At 46.3% G+C, this 19,323-nt stretch overlaps 1 protein-coding gene across 1 annotated transcript; it reads left to right on the top strand.

The window, feature by feature from the left end:
• The first annotated feature begins 372 nt into the window (after positions 1–372).
• LOC139277307 (cytokine-inducible SH2-containing protein-like) lies at positions 373–17,103 on the top strand. Its single transcript, XM_070895598.1, has 3 exons — positions 373–1,142; positions 14,986–15,227; positions 16,173–17,103. Exons 1-3 carry the CDS (start codon positions 1,123–1,125, stop codon positions 16,652–16,654), a joined length of 744 nt encoding a protein of 247 aa, XP_070751699.1. The 5' UTR covers positions 373–1,122; the 3' UTR covers positions 16,655–17,103.
• The last annotated feature ends 2,220 nt before the right edge of the window (positions 17,104–19,323 follow it).

Below are 19,323 nucleotides of genomic sequence, written 5' to 3'. Positions count from 1 at the left end.
GTTAGGAGTGTCTCCCACAAGTTCACCACCTAGTGGTCATTGTTCTCACAGTGTACAACTTAGGTCCGATTATACATGGGTTACAATGCTGGTTGAATACTTGACAGGAACCACTTCATTTAATCCCTGGCGTCTTGAGGTTTGTTTGTTTGGGCTGTTGGGTTGTGTTACAGCGTGGTGTAACCAGGAAAAAGACGCGTTGCCCTTTCTGAGCTCGCTGATTGGCCCTCGAACTTTTTTCTTCTTGCATGTCATGCACAGCGCTTTCTTGGAAAGTTCTTGGAAATGTATCAAAAGGCATTTCCGTCGTACATTGTGACACATTCTTGGCCAAGAGCCCAAAGCCAGAATTGGGGTGTGGGACCAGAGTGAATTTATCATGAATTGAAAAACACACACACACACACACGTACTGCCCCGGGACAGACAGATCGTCACAAGACAAGTCGGACAAGTGGAGCGGAGTTAATTGAGGTTTTTTTTTTGCTTTTGCTTATCAGACTGGAAGATTAATTGTCCCCATTCTCATGCTGTTGTTCAAAGTTGCCGGCGCGCAGCAGCCTCCGTACAATTCTAGGAATCCCCCATTCTTGGAATGAATGTTAGTAGGGCGACCAAACCTGCAGCAGTCTCCTCCTCCCCCTATACCTCCTCCTCCTTCTGTAGCTCTCTCCCTCTCCCACACTCAATCTGCTTCAAGTCTCTGTGCCCGTAACACCTCTGCCTCATTCAGCTCTGGGATGTTTATAATTTTCTTATATTTTTGAGGACAGCAGCAAAGGGCAAAATAAATACGACTGGGTTTTAAACGTTATTTTTTTTCTCTCCCACCCCTCTGATTTAATTATTATTTATTTATTTTTAAAACGAAAAATTATAAAGACTTTCCCTCCCCCCCAACTCTCCTTATTGCCACAACCTCACCATCCCTCACTAAATCGGAAGATCCGTGTGGAGAAGAGAAAAAGAGATTTTGAGTGTGGGTAAGACTGAAGGAAATTGAAGTACCTGGAAAATCCCATCAGATCCCCAACGCACAGACTACAGGAAGGCTTGAAATCCATTGTGTGTGTGTGTTTCTACAAGATTTCTCTGGTCAGTTTGGAGTTGAAGTGAATTGACATGCTGCTCTGCTTGCAAGGGTGAGTAAATGACCCCCCCCCTTTTTTTTAAATTGTCTCTGATGGTTTTAAGGTTTCAATCGATTGAATGCCGTGTCTGTAACGAGAGTTGCATCCCGCACAAACAAAACCTTGTTTATTTTTAAACAGAACAAGATTGTTTTTTAATGGGAATGTGTGTGTGTGTACCTGTGTAGAAATCGTTGTTTGAATGTTGAATCGTTGTTAAAATGATGAAAACATTCAGAGGGTCATCTCACATGTGAAGCAGAGAATTGATGAACTCTTAAACGTGTTTAAAAAATATACGTTAAAGGAGTGATTAAAAAAACAAGCTGTGTTTGACCTTGTAGGATATCGATACTGCAGTCAGCAAATGTGGCTGGTTGAGACCGTTTTAATTTCAATCAGACGCTATCTTTGTTTTTTAAAATGTAATCGGTCTCCGTTCTGTTGAGGGGTAAGGGTGAATCCACAGAGACTTGATCATAAAACATGCGCCTTAAAAAAAACTCCAAACCAACTTGAAGTTCAAAATGAGAATTCAAATGAGTCGATTTTAATGTGTTTTTGTTTTAAAAATGAAATAATGCCAGCTGCAGAGTGGAATGGAGCGGGGCGGGGAGAGAACTGGAGGATTTTGACAGTAGATTGGTACAGTTGAACCTGCCCAAATATGATTAAACTGGCTTGGGTCGGCTGATAGGGAAGTATCTCCCAGGTCCCAGCACCTGCCAGCACCCAGCTTTACCAAGAAGACGGGCTGTGTTTCCTGCGTGCCGTGTGGAGCACAGAAGATTGAGAGATTTGTGATCGAGGTGTTCAAAATCCTGAGGGGTCTGAGCTAGAGACAAACTGTTCCCGGTGGCAGAAGGACCGAGAAGCAGATACAGAGTTAAGGTGATTGGCAAAAGAATCAAAGGCCACATAACTTTTTTTACCCAGCCAATAGTTAAGATCTGAATGCACTGCCGTTGAGGGTGGCGGAGGCAGACTCAATTTTATCTTTCAAAAGGGAGTTGGATAAATATCTGAAGGAAACACATATGCAGGGCTACGGGAAAGGGCGGGGGAGTGGAACTAGCTGAGAGTCGAAACGGGCCGAATGTCCGCCTTCAGGGCTGTAACCATTCTCTGATTCTATGAAGACAGCATAGTCACTGAACGAATAATTAGTTAGCCATTTGCTGGGGATGTGGAGAACCTTCGTGTGTGGTGAGAGGTTGCCCTGTCTGCCACCTAGCTGTCGGTACAGACTGACTGCACAACCGAGTACAGGCAGGGAAAAACTCTTTTAAAGGGAGGCTTGCTCATCCTGTGTCTCTTCCCCCCCCCCCCCCCCCGTTTGAAATCCTGATCTATCTATGATCTCCCCTGGTAGGTAGATAGAAAGGGAGGAGCCTCTTTTAACCTGGTAAATATTTATCCCTCAATCAACATCACTAAAAAAAAACTGTTTATCTGGTCATTATCACATTGCTGTTTGTGGCAGCTTGCTGTGCGCAAATTGGCTGCCACGTTTCCTACACTTCAAAAAGTACTTCATTGGCTGTAAAGCGCTTTGAGTCGTCCGGTGGTCGTGAAATGCAAGTCCTTCTGTGAGACCCCTGCAAGGAAATGAGTCATGAATCGACACACCAGTGGCGAGGGTGGGATGACATATAAAGAACAAGTCTGGGTGGTTGCGGGAAAGTTATGGGGGGGGGGGCGGGGAACATGAACCTACGCAAGTTTTAGTTGGATTTTGGGTTTAGCCGTCGGGTGTTGAAATGAAAATATGGGAAGCCATGGTGACTGTTTAGGAATCCTCTTCTACCTGTCAGTACTTGTAACCCGGACTCCTTGGTGCTGGGCAACCTTTACTATTACTAAAATAAGTTGTGATTGGCTAAATTGTCTAGGGAAGAGGGGCAGAGAATGGTGGTTCTCCTCCCAGCTTTGACCCGTGGTGAGCTCTATGTAGCTGGTCCCTGCTGCACCCCAGCAATGTCAGAACATGCTTTCAGAGGCTCCATGCAGAAAGAGAGTTAAAGTCAGGTGAATAAGTTGCAAATGTTAAGCTGCCAGCTTCACACTGTTAATTTACAGCAGTGAGTAGGCAAAACTGGACACTGGAGGGCTGTAGAGTTTCCTTAGTATTCAGATTGCCCTCCCCAAAGAAAATTGAAAAATATATATTGCGCATACACCCGAAGAGGCTTTGCATGTGCCGAGAACCGGTTTTCCGATCTATCAAAATGTCTTTTAATAGATCGCACGCATTCCTGGAAGAAGGACATTGGTGGGCGGAGATTTGGGCTATTTGCTCAACTCCTGCCCAGCCAATGTCCTTCAAACTCTTATTCCTGGTGAAAGCGGGAGCTGTAGCCTACTTTTGCCAGCATAAGAGTTTTAAAACATAGAAAAATTAAAGGTTATTACTTATTTTTATATTAAAAACTCTGTCTATGAAGGTAAGTTTATTTTTAACTCTATTTAAAAAAAACATTTTATTCAGAGAAATACATTTTTCTCTAAAACATGTAATTTAATGCAATTTTAATTCATTTTAAAAAAGTGAAATGTTTTTTTAAATTTAAGTTTGTGTTTTATTTGATTTTAGGGGTATTCTCATTGATAGTAATGGGAGCTTGGAGCTCTAAGCTCCCATTATTATCACTCAGAATACTACATTGTGATTGGTGGTCCAGGCTCACGTGATTCCAGGATGTGCATATGATCCTGGAAGACATGGGTCCGTACGCTGGACTGCGCAACTAGGCCTTGGAGATCAATCCTACACTCCTCCGGGACCACCAGGTATTTTCGTTAAAAATTTTTCGGTGGGAGGCGTCCGCCCTCAGGCAGCCTCTGACTGCAATTTTTGGGCCAAGGAGTTTGGTACAAAGCCCCGCAATCCTCACCCTCCAGTCATGACATGTACAACTCCTACTGGGTGAGCAAATTACTTCAGCAAAGTACTGAAGTAGGCCTCCCAATGCATGGCAAGGACCATTTGTGCATGGTACAGACGATGTTGGTTAAATCGATGCTGAAAAATCCTCACTTCAAGGCCTCATAAGTACAGAGGAGCAATTACACACCTGTGTAACGTTATCCTAATGTTATTTATGTAGCTTGCTTAAAGTTTGGAGAGTGGGAGTCAATTACTGTGTTAGCCTTTGGGTCTACCAGTCCCCCCTAGCAACAGGTTCAGGAATGGTAGCATGCTGGCAATGTCACTGGAGTGGTGATCCAGAGACATGAGTTCAAATCCCACCATGGCAAGAGGGGAATTTAAATTCAGTTAATTAAGTAAATCTGGAAAAATGAAAATGCTAGTATCAGTAATAGTGACCATGAAACTATCAGATTGTCATATAAACTCATCTGGTTTACTAATGTCCTTTGTAAGGAAATCTGCTGGTCTGGCCTATATTTGACTCCAGACCCACAGCAATGTGGTTTACTTTTAACTGCCCTCTGCAATAGCCTAGCAAGCCACTCAGTTGTACACAACTGCTATGAAAAATAAGAATAAAACTGGACGGACCAGCCGGCATCAACCTTGGCACTGGCTACGAACACGACAGTGGCACACCCAGCCCAGTCGATGCTGCAAAGTCTTTCTCACTGACATCTGGGGACTTGTGCCAAAATTGGGAGAGTTGTCCCACAGACTAATCAAGCAACAGCCTGACATAGTCATACTCACAGAATCTTACCTTTCAGCCAATGTCCCAGACTCCTCCATCACCATCCCTGGGTATGTCCTGTCCCACCGACAGGACAGACCCACCCGAGGTGGTGGCACAGCGGTATACAGTCGGGAGGGAGTGACCCCGGAAGTCCTCAACATTGATTCCGGACCCCATGAAGTCTCATGGCTTCAGGTCAAGCATGGGCAAGGAAACCTCCTGCTGATTACTACCTACTGCCCTCCCTCAGCTGATGAATCAGTACTCCTCCATGTTGAACACCACTTGTAAGAAGCACTGAGAGTAGCATGGGCACAGAATGTACTCTGGGTGGGGGACTTCAATGTCAAGAGTGGCTCGGTAGCACCACTACTGACTGAGCTGGCCAAGTCCTGAAGTACATAGCTGCCAGACTGGGCCTGCGACAGGTGGTGAGAGAACCAACACGAGGGAAAAACCTACTTGACCTCGTCCTCACCAATCTACCTGTCCATGACATCATTGGTAGCAGCGATCACCGCACACTCATTGTGGAGACGGAGTCCCGTCTTCACACTGAGGACGCCCTCATCGTAACATGTGGCACTACCACCGTGCTAAATGGGATGGATTCAGAACAGATCTAGCAGCTCAAAACCGGGCATCCATGAGGTGCTGTGGCCATCAGTAGCAGCAGAATTGTATTCCACCACAATCGGTAACCTCATGGCCCGACATATCCCTCACTCTACCATTACCATCAAGCCAGAGGACCAAAAGAGCATGCCAGGAGCAGCACCAGGCATACCTAAAAATGAGGTGCCAACCTGGGGAAGCTGCAACACAGTACTACATGCATGCTAAGCGATCCCACAACCAACGGATCAGATGAAAGCTCTGTAGTCTTGCCATAACCTGCCACATCCGGTGGTGGACCATTAAACAACTAACGGGAGGAGGAGGCTGCATGTATATCCCCATCCCCATCCTCAATGAAGGCGAAGCCCAGCACGCGAGTGCAAAAGTCAAGGCCATCTTCAGCCAGAAGTGCTGAGTGGATGATCCATATCAGCCTCCTCCTGAGGTGCCCACCATCACAGAAACCAGTCTTCAGCCAATTTGATTCACTCCATGTGATATCAAGAAACGGCTGAGTGGACTGGATACAGCAAAGGCTATGGGCCCTGACAACATCCCGGCTGTTGTGCTGAAGACCTGTGCTCCAGAACTAGCCGCGCCTCTAGTCAAGCTGTTCCAGTACAGCTACAACACTGGCTTCTACCCGACAATTGGGGAAACTGCCCAGGTATGTCCTGCCCACAAAAAGCAGGACAAATCCAATCCGACCAATTACCGTCCCATCAGTCTACTCTCAAACATCAGCAAAGTGATGGAAGGTGTCATCGATAGTGCTATCAAGCAGCACTTGCTCACCAACAACCTGCTCACCGATGCTCAATTTGGATTCCACCAAGACCACTCAGCTCCAGACCTCATTACAGCCTTGGTCCAAACATGGACAAAAGAGCTGAATACCAGAGGTAAGATGAGAGTGACTGCCCTTGACATCAAGGCAGCAATTGACCCAGTGTGGCATCAAGGAGCCTTAGTAAAACTGAAGTTAATGTGAATCCAGGGGAAAACTCGCCACTGGCTGTAGTCATACTTAGCACAAAGGAAGATGATTGTGGTGGTTGGAGGTCAATCATCTCAGCCCCAGGTCAACTCTGCAGGAATTCCTCAGGGCAGTGTCCTAGGCCCAACCATCTTCAGCTGCTTCATCAACGCCTCCAGTGCACTAATGCAGCCTTCGACCTCCTGAGGAAAAGAGTGTTTTAAGACCAGGCCCTCAAATCTACCACCAAGCTCATGGTCTACAGGGCTGTAGTAATACCTGCCCTCCTGTATGTCTCAGAGACATGGACCATGTACAGTAGACATCTCAAGTTGCTGGAGAAATACCACCAATGATGTCTCCGCAAGATCCTACAAATCCCCTGGGAGGACAGACGAGCCAACGTAACCAGAATTGAAGCACTGACCACACTTGATCAGCTCCGCTGGGCAGGCCACATTGTTCACATGCCAGACACGAGACTCCCAAACCAAGCGCTCTACTCAGAACTCCTTCTTGGCAAACGAGCCAAAGATGGGCAGAGGAAATGTTACAAGGACACCCTCAAAGCCTCCCTGATAAAGTGCAACATCCCCACTGACACCTGGGAGTCCATGGCCAAGGACTGCCCTAAGTGGAGGAAGTGCATCCGGGAGGGCGCTGAGCGCCTTGAGTCTCATCGCCGAGAGTATGCAGAAATCAAGTGCAGGCAACGGAAAGAGCATGCAGCAAACTTGTCCATCCCACCCTTTCCCTCAACAACTGTCTGTCCCACCTGTGACAGGGACTGTGGTTCTTGTATTGGACTGTTCAGCTACCTAAGGACTCATTTTAGAGCGGAAGCAAGTCTTCCTCGATTCCGAGGGACTGCCTATGATGATGATGATCCCTCCATCATAAGGTCAGAAGTAGGGATGTTCGCTGATGACTGCACAGTGTTCAATGCCATTCGCAACTCCACAAATAATGGAGCAGTCCATGCCCACATGCAGCAAGATCTAGATGACATTCAGGCTTTGGCTGATAAGTGGCAAGTAACATTCAAGCCACTTGACATTCAACAGCATTACCATCGGCAAATCCTCCACATCACCATCCTGGGGGTCACCATTGACCAGAAACTTAACTGTACCAGCCACATAAATACTGTTAGAACAAGAGCAGATCAGAGGCTGGGTTATTCTGAGGCGAGTGTCTCACCACCTTCAACACTCACTCCCTCCACCACCGGCGCACCGTGGCTGCAGTGTGTACCATCTACAAGATGCACTGCAGCAACTCACCAAGGCTTCTTCGACAGCACCTCCCAAACCTGCGACCTCTACATAGGAACACTATCACCTCCATGCTCCCCTCCAAGTCACACACCATCCTGACTTGGAAATATATCGCCGTTCCTTCATCGTCGCTGGATCAAAATCCTGGAACTCCCTCCCTAGCAGCACTGTGGGAGTGCCTTCACCCCACGGACTGCAGCGGTTCAAGAAGGCGGCTCACCACCACCTTCTCGAGGGCAATTAGGGATGGCCAGTGACGCCCACATCCCAGAACACATTTTTTTAAAAGCTAGGCTATTGGGAAGACGTCGAGTGAAAGCAAAATGCTTCCTTGTGAGGATGAAGGTGTAATCTGATGGGCTTGTCATCCCTAGGCTGCTCGCACATCAGGGAAGGTCACCTCCTCATGTACCCAGCTGAAAAGTACTGAATGGGGACAGGGATAGCGAGCATTTATTGCCCATCACTGCCCTTGTGGTGGTGAACCGCCGCCTTTAACCGCTGCAGTTCGTGTGGTGAAGGTGCTCCTACAGTGCTGACTTTGTCTTAGTGGTTTGGTACAACCGAGTGGCTTGCTCGCCTATTTCAGAGGCAGTTAACAGTCAATCACATTGCTGTGGGTCTGGAGTCACGTATAGGCCAGATCGGGTAAGGGCGGAAGATTTTCTTCCCTGAAGGACATTAGTAACCGATAGTTTCATGGTCACCATTACTGATACTAGCTTTTTAATTCCAGATTTATATTTCATTAACTGAATTTAAATCCCCCGCAGCTGCCGTGCTGGGATTTGAACTCATGTCCCCGGATCATTAGTCCAGGCCTCTGCATCACTAGTCCAGTATCATAACCACTATGCTACCCGGATGGGAGGAGGGAGATCGTTAAAGAAAAATAAAAAACTTAAAATATTGAGAGGGAGCAGGAAGAGGGGGTATGAAAATTAAGATGCTGTTTGCACAAGTTTTTAGAAAAGAAAAAAAGAAGACTTTCATGACCCCAGGATGTCCCAAAGAGCTTTACCGTCATTTTTCAAGTGAGGTCACTGTGTATTGTAGGACATGTGGCAGCCAGTTTGCGCACAGCAAGCTCCCACAAAAGGCAATGAGATAAATGACCAGATAATCTGTTTTAGTGATATGGTTGACGGATTAATATCAGCCCAGGACACCGGGGAGAACTCCCCTTCTTTGAAATAGTGCCATGGGATCTTTTATGTCTACCTGAGAGGGCAGATGGAGCCTCGCTTTAACGTTTATCTGAAAGGTGGCACCTTTGACAATACTGCACTTGGGAGTCTTGGCCTAGATTATGTGACTGAGAGGCGAGAGAGTTATGCACTGTATCATGACTGACACCGTGCTGTATGTGAAACGTGTTGTACTTCTACCAGTTATCGCCTTGTGCTGCTGGGCTATTTCTTGGTGCTTGTAGAACTCTCCCCCACCACTCCCTGTTTAGTATTAGTGCATAATACTTCAATAGTAGCGCATAACTCATACAGCACAGTGTCAGCCACGGCAGTGGGTAGCACTCTCCTCTGAGTCAGAAGGTTGTGGGTTCAGGTCCCACTCCAGAAACTTGAGCACAAAAACTCAAGGCTGACACTCCAATGCAGTGCCAAGGGAGTGCTGCACTGTCAGAGGTGCCGTCTTTCGGATGAGATGTTAAACCGAGGCCCCGTCTGCTCTCTCAGGTGGATGTCAAAGATCCTATGGCACTATTTTGAAGAAGAGCAGGGGAGTTATCCCTGGTGTCCTGGCCAATATTTATCCCTCAATCAACATCACTAAAACAGATCATCTGGTCATTACTGTTTGTGGGAGCTTGCTGTGCACAAATTGGCTGCCGCGTTTCCTACATTACAACAGTGACCGCACTCTAAAAGCACTTCACTGACTCTAAAGCGCTTTGCGACGTCCGATGGTCGAGAAAGACGCTATATAATTGCAAGTCTTTCTTTTAAATTCTCAGTTTCACATCACTCACTGCAGAGTTACAATTCGAGGCTTCTTTAAATAGACATTTGTAAAGAGAGGTATTATCAATTGACATGAGGTATCATTTAAAAACACGTGAGTTTTCATTTACTGCAAGCATTTGAACCGCAATCAGTGATGAAAATGGCAGTGTGTTGGTACACAATGTTCTTGGCAATGTGCCTATTTACAAATCCTGTTGGTTGCTTCTTCAAAATGTTTCAGAACAGGTTAAGATGCCAGAAAGAATGTACAGCAGATTAACTACTCACGTGGGCTTGAGTGTGTTGCCTGGGTTCAGTGCCATTGGAAAGATTACAACAATGGAACAAGCCAAACCAGAACCTTTGGTGATTTGTGATTGGCTGAAAGCCCCCCCCCCCGGGTGTGAATTCCCCGAATGGATAAACAGAAACCACCTCTGGATTTGATTTTTAAAATGGCACCAGTTTCTTGAATGCAAAATCAAAACCAAAAATTCTGCCCGCGTAATCGCTGTTGTTAAATAAAGGAAAGCCTGGGTAAAGAAAAGGCCATTCAGCCCATTCATCCAGCCCATTAACAACGTGGACCATTTCCCATACCTCGGGAGCCTCTTCTCAACAAGAGCAGACATTGATGATGAGATCCAACATCGCCTCCAGTGTGTCAGTGCAGCCTTCGGCCGCCTGAGGAAAAGAGTGTTTGAAGACCAGCCCTCAAACCTGTCACCAAGCTCATGGTCTACAGGGCTGTAGTAATACCCGCCCTCCTGTATGGCTCAGAGACATGGACCATATACAGTAGACACCTCAAGTCACTGGAGAAATACCACCAATGATGTCTCCACAAGATCCTGCAAATCCCCTGGGAGGACAGACGCACCAACGTTAGCGTCCTCAACCAGGCCAACATCCCCAGCATTGAAGCACTGACCACACTTGATCAGCTCCGCTGGGCAGGCCACATTGTTCGCATGCCAGACACGAGACTCCCAAAGCAAACGCTCTACTCGGAACTCCTTCATGGCAAACGAGCCAAAGGTGGGCAGTGGAAACGTTACAAGGACACCCTCAAAGCCTCCCTGATAAAGTGCGACATCCCCACCGACACCTGGCCGACGACTGCCCTAAGTGGAGGAAGTGCATCCAGGAGAGCACTGAGCACCTCGAGTCTCATCGCCGAGAGCATGTAGAAATCAACCGCAGGCAGCAGATAGAGCGTGCAGCAAACCTGTCCCACCCACCCTTTCCCTCAACGACTATCTGTCCCACCTGTGACAGGGACTGTGGTTCTTGTATTGGACTGTTCAGCCACCTAAGGACTCGTTTTTAGAGTGGAAGCAAGTCTTCCTCGATTCCGAGGGACTGCCTATGATGATGATGACAGGTAGTAACAAAAAAGTGATTTGAGCACCAAGATTTAACAAAAGATTGTTTACTGCTTCAACCTAATTGGTTTGTATTGAGATCAATAATGCGTGTTAAAGGTTGGAATCATTTCCAGAATCCATCCAGCTGTTCGTTGACCTATTTAAAAAAAAATTAATTCAAGGGGTGTGGATATCATCGGCACAGCCAGAATTTATTGCTTTCGAGAAGCAGCCTTCTTGAATACAACTGAGTGGCTTGCTAGGCCATCTCAGAGGGCAGTTCATGTTGCTGTGGGTCTGGAGTCACATATAGGCCAGACCAGGTAAGGACAGCGGATTTCCTTCCTAAAGGACATTAATGAACCAGATGAGGTTTTATGACAATCTGGTCGTGTTATAGTCCCCATTACTGATACTTGCTTTTATATTCCATTGTATTTAATTAACTGAATTTAAATTTCCCAGCTGTTGTGATGGGATTTGAACTCATGTCTCTGCATCATTAGCCTAGGCCTCTGGATTACTAGTCCAGTGACATAACCATTATGCTACTGTACCCCATGATGCCGTATATATCTGGTTTCCTTGTTCAGGAAAATGAATCTCGATTTTCCAATTACTGGTACCTGTATTTGATTGCCGGTGTTAAACCATTTATTTGGAACTGATAAAAAAAGAAAGAAGGATTTATATACTGCCTTTCACGACCACCGAACTTCTCAAAGCCAATGAAGTACTTTTGGAGTGTAGTCACTGTTGTAATGTGGGAAACGCGGCAGATAATTTGCGCACAGCAAGCTCCCACAAACAGCAATGTGATAATGACCAGATAATGTTTTTTTTTGGTTATGTTGATTAAGGGATAAATATTGGCCCCAGGACACCGGGGATAACTCCCCTGCTCTTCTTCGAAATAGTACCACGGGATCTTTTACATCCACTTGAGGGTGCAGACTTAGATCCTACAGGCCAGGGTGGAAAATGTCCTCCAGCACTTCTGCTTTTAGTCATTATCCAGTGAGCCGTGCTGGAAAGTGTACGGGCATCAGGGTGAGAATACAATCAGGCTCAGCTGTGAGGCCCTCCATGTAATCAAGGGATTATGGGGTTAATGCGGGGAAGTGAAATTGAGGTAGAAGACCAGCCATGATCTCATTGCATGGCGGAGCAGGTTCGAGGGGCCGAATGGCCTCCTAATTCTTTACTTTTTATGTCGAATAGCCTGCAGCCATTTGTTGCATAGGTCCACACATGTGGGAAAAAATATGGCCACACGGCTGGGGTACTGGAGGGCTGCCCTCTATGGATCCAAACCCCAGGATAAAGCACAGAACCTTCAGGAGAGCCTTGACATCTTTCGGATGATACGTTAAACCGAGACCCCGTCTGCCCTCGCCGTTGGGCGTAACAGATCCCGTGGCAATATTTCGAAGAAGAGCAAGGGAGTTATCCACGGTCTCCTGGGGCCAATATTTATCCCTCAATCAACATAACAAAAAAAGAGATTATCTGGTCATTATCACATTGCTGTTTGTGGGAGCTTGCTGTGCTCAAATTGGCTGCCGTGTTCCCCACATTACAACAGTGACTACACTCCAAAAGTACTTCTTTGGCTGTAAAGCACTTTGAGATGTCCGGTGGTTGTGAAAGGCGTTATATAAATGCAAGCCTTTTTTTTCTTTTAGGTAACCAGTTTTCAGTACACCGCTACTCTCTGAGTGCCTGCATTTGCTACAAGTACAAAATGTCCATCCCTAACATCCCTCCTGCTACCGCTTCACTTGCTTTGGTTGGTAAACCCTAACAAGCATGATGTGGCTGTTCTGACTTCCTCTAATGCCGCTGGTTTGGTCGGATAAGGAAGTGCTTCTGATTGTCCTTTTCGGAATTGACGGAACAGAGTCGAGGAAACTGCTGATTGATTGTTTCAGCAAAACATCCTCTTCCCCTTGTCTGTCGCACCCCTCCTCCATTGTACTGAAGTCATGCTGGCCTCGGGTGAAGGGCATGTTATCAATCGGGTTGCTCGCAGTGGAGAAACCCAGACTGTGACCTCACATCCTCAATAATTGTCGTATTTTACTCTTCTCCAATCCCACCCCAGGCAGTGCAATCTAAAAGTAACAGTCACCGGACGTCCCAAGGTGCTTTGCTGCCAATGAAGTACTTTTTGAAGTGTGAACACTGTTGTAATGTAGGAAATGCGGCAGCCAATTTGCGCACAGCAAGCTCCCACAAACAGCAATGTGATAATGACCAGATAATCTGTTTAGTTATGATGTTAGTTGAGGGATAAATACCTTCCTCAAAATAGTGCCGTGGGATCTTTTGCGTCCACCTGGGAGAGCAGACGGGGCCTCGGTTTGACGTCTCATCAGAAAGACGGCACCTCCGACAGTGCGGCGCTCCCTCAGTACTGCCCTGGAGTGTTGATTTAGGTTTTTATGCTCATGGCCTACTGACTGAGAGGCGAGAGTGCTGCCAACTGAGCCACAGCTGACAGTCGGTTTGATTGAAAATATTTTGCACCCAGTTAGGCAAATGTCGGCTCATACGTCTGTCACATAAATGTCACAACTTAGGCTGAAGAAGCATCTTGAATGTTTGCCTTGCAAGGCAACAATGCGTTTACTTGAGATGGGGGAAGAGCCAGTTAGTATGTCAAATGGCATTAGTCAGCGATCTTTTCACGATTGTGAAAAGTTACAAAGAAGTAGACTCGAAGCAGGTGACGAATGAGAAAAATAATCCTATATGCTTCGCAACAAAGATATCATAAATTCCAGAAAATAGATAGAACGCTTCATTATTAATCACAGCAAGGAAAGGGTGGAGGAAGCACGTTCAATAATACCTTTCAAAAGGAAATTGAAGGTGAAAAATTTGCAAGGCTGTAGGGAAAGAGCAGGGGGGTGGAACTAATTGGATGGCTCTTTCAAAGAGCCGGCACAGGCACAATGGGCTGAATGGCCTCGTGTTGTGCTATGCGATTCTATGATTCTATGCTGGATAAAAAGTGGTTTCTTTACTACACATACTATACTGGACAAATAAAAGGAACATCATAAATATTGGAGATATGCAGCAGTGTCTAAAGAAGATTGGCAGTGCTCTCGGGATGTGCAGATTGCGTGATACCCTTGTTTGTTTTTATTCTAGGACCCCCACGTTATCCCCCACCGTGTTATCTCTGGGAAAGAGTTGCTAGCCTCCCATCACCTTCTTCCGATAGGAACATAGAAACTGGAGAAGGCCGTTCAGCTTCTCGAGCCTATTCTGTCTATCAATTCCTTTTAATCATCTTAAACACCTCAATAAGCTCACCCAATCTTCTATACTCAAGTGAATACAAGCCGAGTCTAAACATGTCCTCATAATTTAACTCTTTAGCCCCGGTGAGAGCTTGAATAGGCGAGTGATCAGTTCCCACCCTCCTCCTTTCTCCCACCCTCCTGCTGTGACTCATGTCTCCCATTACAACATGGCATTCTGCTTAGTTGGCTTTGCTAGGTCGTGGCAGGCAAGCAGAAGTAATGGAGAAGGCTGCAACGCAAAGCCATGAGGTTAGGAGACAGGTGCATTGTTGCTTGCGAAGCCTGTGTTCGTCAATTTTACTTTGCTGTTATCACAATGCAGCAAATACAGCTTGTAATGTATTTGCTTCATGGGTTCTTTGCTTAAGAATTCATAGCAACACATTGCTATTAAAAACTAGTTGGTTTATTAGCAAAGGTTTAACAATCACACTACACATTACCGGTTCATCCATTAGGCTCACAACCACCTGCCTCATCGTGGATCCCCTGAACCCAACTGGCTGGGGTTTTAAGCCACTCACAATTCAACAGCTCTACAAACCTCTGAGCATGCTCACAGATGCATATGTTACACAGCAAATTCTAATATTCTGTGGGATTAAGTGGGTTATATTGTTGTGTAAATTCTCGTATTAAAGGGAAATATTCTTCTTCCCCCTCTCTATTCCTAGACCTTTACCGGCACAGCAAGGAGCAGGAAGCATCCCTCTGACACGAGCAAGAGCTGACGTATTCGTGATCTCGGAAACACGGGAAAACCGTACCTTGAGGAACGTGTCCCTTATGACTTTTCAGGAGGAGAATTCTTCACTGGTTCCGGTACAGCAGCAGAACCAGGAGCATGCTGGGAAGAGAGACCCTGAAGCCGATATGCAATGCATCACCACCACTCTCCGACAGTTGGATCTGTCAGGTGAGAGTGTCAAGCCCTGCATCTTTTTCCTTTTCAAGTATTTATCCAATTCCCTTTTGAAAGTTACCATTGAATCTGCTTCCACCGCCCTTTCAGGCAGTGCGTTCCTGATCATAACAACTCACTGTGAAAAAAATTCTCCTCATCTCCCCACTGCTTCCTCTGCCAATTAGCTTAAATCTGTGTCCTCTGTCTCTCTGGTTACTTGGTCAGTGAGGGCTCCTGGAGAGTGAGGGCTCCTGGAGAGTGGGGGTCGCTGGAGAGTGGGAGTCGCTGGAGAGTGGGGGTGCCGGACAGTGCAGTCCTAGATATTGGCGTCTCTGGTCAGTGAGGGTCCCTGGACAGTGAGGGTCCCTGGACAGTAGGGAACCTTGGACAGCGAGGGTCCTGGACAGCGAGGGTGCCAGACAGTGGAGTCCTGGATAGTGGGGTCCGTGGACAGTGAGGGTCCTGGACTGTGAGGGCCCTGGACAGTAAGGTTTCTGGAATCCAACTTAAAGGACTAATATGAAAGTGGTTTGAATTTTTTTTTCTATAGGGAGTTGAGGATAACCCTCTGTACCTAGGAAGTGGTTAGCTCATGGAACTCGCTACCACATGGAGTAGTTGAGGTGAATAGTATCGATGCATTTAAGAGGAAGCTAAATAAGTACATGAGGGAGAAAGGTGTAGAAGGCGATGCTGATGGGGTGAGATGAAGTAGGGTGGGAGGAGACTCGTGGGGAGCATAAACACCAGCACGGACCAGTTGGGCCGAATGGCCTGTTTGAGTACATTCTATGTAACCTGTTGGCTACCCCTCCTAATATCTCCTTCTTTGGGCTGGCTCTTGTTATTCATTGTTATCGCCGCTATATAAATGCAAGTAGTTGTTGTGTAAGATGGCGGGGTGGGTGGAATTCGGAGCGAAGCATTAATAGAGGCGTTTTATTTTTTAAATCACAGGGTGGTACTGGGGCTCACTCACCGCCAACGAAGCAAAGCAGCAGCTCAACAAGATGCCAGAGGGCACGTTCCTCATTCGGGACAGCTCGCACCCCAGCTATCTGCTGACACTGTCGGTCAAGACAAACAAGGGGCCCACCAACGTCCGCATAGAGTACAGCAACGGCAAGTTCTGCCTGGACTCTTACTATCTGGCCAAGCCCAGGATCCTGGCCTTCAATGAAGTTCTTGGCCTCATCCAGCACTACGTCACATCATGTATTGTGGACCGGTACGACAAGGCGGCAGACACGATGGCCTTGCCCCCCAAGGACACCGCCATCCACCTCAAGCTCATCAAGCCCCTTCACCGCAAGGACTCATTTCCCTCACTTCAGCACTTATGCCGATTGACTATTAACAAGGTGACACACCAAGTGGACAAGCTTCCGTTACCAAAGCGAGTTCAGGGGTACTTAGAAGAATACCCCTTCCTCCTCTGAGATTGTAATTTACTTTGAGGGGGTGCGACGGGGACAGGAGGGTAGAAGAGAAGGCTCAGAAAATTTGGTGCGTTTTTTTGGGGGCTAAGAGACGGTCACTCCATGGGTGCTCTGAAAACTTTGACGTGGAGGAAATTAATGTTGCACGTTCTATTTGAAAACATGTGTTGTGTCCTTCACTACTGGACCGACTTGTTGCTTCATTGTGCTGGAGCAGGTTCTGTGGACTTGTTGAAGAACTAAAATGTGAACTAAATACATGTTCAAGAAACATACACTGCGGCAGTCAATGTATTATCAAAACCTAACACAGATCTACAAAAAAAAACAACTCAACAGCCATTGTATTAAAGAATGCACTTTGAACATTTTTAAAGTTTCCCATTTTTTAATAATGACCAAAAGTACACATGAAATTTTCTAATAAAGTATTATAAATCACATTGAAATTTCATTATTCACTGTAACAGCAAGCGTGTGTGAATGATTCTCACTGTACTGGGACTCCATTGTAATAATCGCTCAACCATTGCTGAACAAGTTTGCATCCTTTGGTTTGTTTGGATGAGAGAGAACTGGAGTGGAAGCAACAGATTCCCCAAAGATGTCACTGCTCTTGGCACCAGCTGGAACATTCTAAGATCTGGAACTCCTCTCCCTAAACCTCTCGCCTCTCTGCCTCTCTTTCCTCCTTTAAGACGCTGCTTAAAACCTACCTCTTTGACCAGGGTTTTGGTCAGCTGCCTTAATTTCTCCTTATGTGGCTTGGTGTCAAATTTTTGTCTTATAAGATTCTTGTGAAGCGCCTTGCGATGCATTAAAGGCGCTATATAAATACACGTTGTTGTAAGGAAGTGGTTCCTGTAAGAGGGTATCTCTGTATGACACTCTGCAGGTGCTGGGCCGACAGAAGGAATGAGATTTCTCCGAACATGCCCTGGAACTCCCTGCCTAAACCTCTCTGCCTCGCTGCCTCTCTTTTCTCCTTCAAGACGCTCATTAAAACCTCTTTGACCAAACTTTTGGTCAACTGCCCTAATTTCTCTTACTGTGGCTCGGTGTCAAATTTGTTTTTGTCTTATAATACTCCTGTGAAGTGCCTTGGGATGTTTTACTGTGGTAAAGGTGCTATATAAATACAAGTTGTTGTTGTCCTATGCCCCAGCTCTTTCCCCATATGCAATTACCCCCATCAAGTGTATATGCGATTCTCTTTTGAAAGTTACAATTGAATCTGCTTCCACCATCCTTTCAGACAGCGCATTCCAGATCATAACAAGTCGCTGCATAAAATACTTCTCCTCATCTCCCCCTCTGGTCCTTTTGCCAATTACCTTAACTCTGTGTCCTCTGGTTACCGACCCCCCTGCCACTGGAAACAGTTTCTCCTGATTTACAGAAGACACGGCCACCGATGGTTGAGTGATTATAATCAGGGATGCTCAAGAGGGCAGAATTAGAGGAACGCAGACATTTCAGGGGGGGTGTGGGGCTGGAGGAGATAGGGAGATGCAAGGCCATGGAGGGATTTGAAAACAAGAATGAGAATTTTGAAATTGATGTGTTGCTTAACCGGGAGACAATGTAGGTCAGCGAGCACAGGGGTGATGGGTGTGCAGGACTTGGTACGAGCTAGGACACGGGCTGCCGAGTTTTGGATGACTTCAAGTTTACGGGCAGAGTAGAATGTGGGAGGCCGGAAGGAATATGTTGGAGAAGCCAATTCTAGAGGTAACAAAGGGTAAGGGTTTCAGCAGTATGTAAGCTGAGGCAAGGGACGGAGATGGACTAATTGGATAGCTGTTTCAAAGAGCCGGCACAGGTATGACGGGCTGAATGGTCTCCTGTGCTGTATGATTCTATGTGAGGAGTAATTATGATTCTGGGCGATAGTGTAAAACTGACGATATCGATTCAACCGCCCGGTGTGCGTCTCGCCTGATTTTCATTTCAATCAAGAGAGATGTATAGCGGGCGGCTGGTCCAATATTGCCTGCTTTACACTAACGACTAAACTCAAAATGACCTCCAAGTTGCACATATGTAACCTCTGGTCGAGGTTGCAAAACTAAAGTGAAATAATACATGACAAACGTCTCTGGTATATTGTGACACTCTACAATGGCTTACATGAGTATTGTTAACATGTACAATTAATATGTTAATGCAATGAACCATCTATCCCCAAGAGATAATGGATACCCTGCAAGGCCAAATCTAACAGGAGGAGGTTTCTGTTGCTTCAGATAATAAAATGGATACTGGGAATGATTATTGGAGAGCAAGAAAGGTGAGGTGGTACTTTACACAAGTAATAGAGATAGAAACATAGAAACATAGAAAATAGGTGCAGGAGCAGGCCATTCAGCCCTTCTAGCCTGCACCGCCATTCAACGAGTTCATGGCTGAACATGAAACTTCAGTACCCACTTCCTGCTTTCACGCCATACCCCTTGATCCCCCGAGTAGTAAGGACTTCATCTAACTCCCTTTTGAATATATTTAGTGAATTGGCCTCAACTACTTCCTGTGGTAGAGAATTCCACAGGTTCACCACTCTCTGGGTGAAGAAGTTTCTCCTTATCTCGGTCCTAAATGGCTTACCCCTTATCCTTAGACTGTGACCCCTGGTTCTGGACTTCCCCAACATTGGGAACATTCTTCCTGCA

This window comes from Pristiophorus japonicus, chromosome 12 (genome assembly GCF_044704955.1).
Source record: "Pristiophorus japonicus isolate sPriJap1 chromosome 12, sPriJap1.hap1, whole genome shotgun sequence".
In the NCBI taxonomy this organism is placed as follows: domain Eukaryota; kingdom Metazoa; phylum Chordata; class Chondrichthyes; family Pristiophoridae; genus Pristiophorus; species Pristiophorus japonicus.
This window is presented reverse-complemented; position numbering and strand designations above follow the sequence as displayed.

Bases quoted from the DNA above. Each gene is read 5' to 3' on its own strand.
- LOC139277307 (XM_070895598.1), top strand. From the start codon at position 1,123: ATGCTGCTCTGCTTGCAAGG. The intron at 1,143-14,985 runs GTGAGTAAATGA...CTCTATTCCTAG, and splicing joins ATGCTGCTCTGCTTGCAAGG to ACCTTTACCGGCACAGCAAG. The intron at 15,228-16,172 runs GTGAGAGTGTCA...TTTAAATCACAG, and splicing joins CCGACAGTTGGATCTGTCAG to GGTGGTACTGGGGCTCACTC.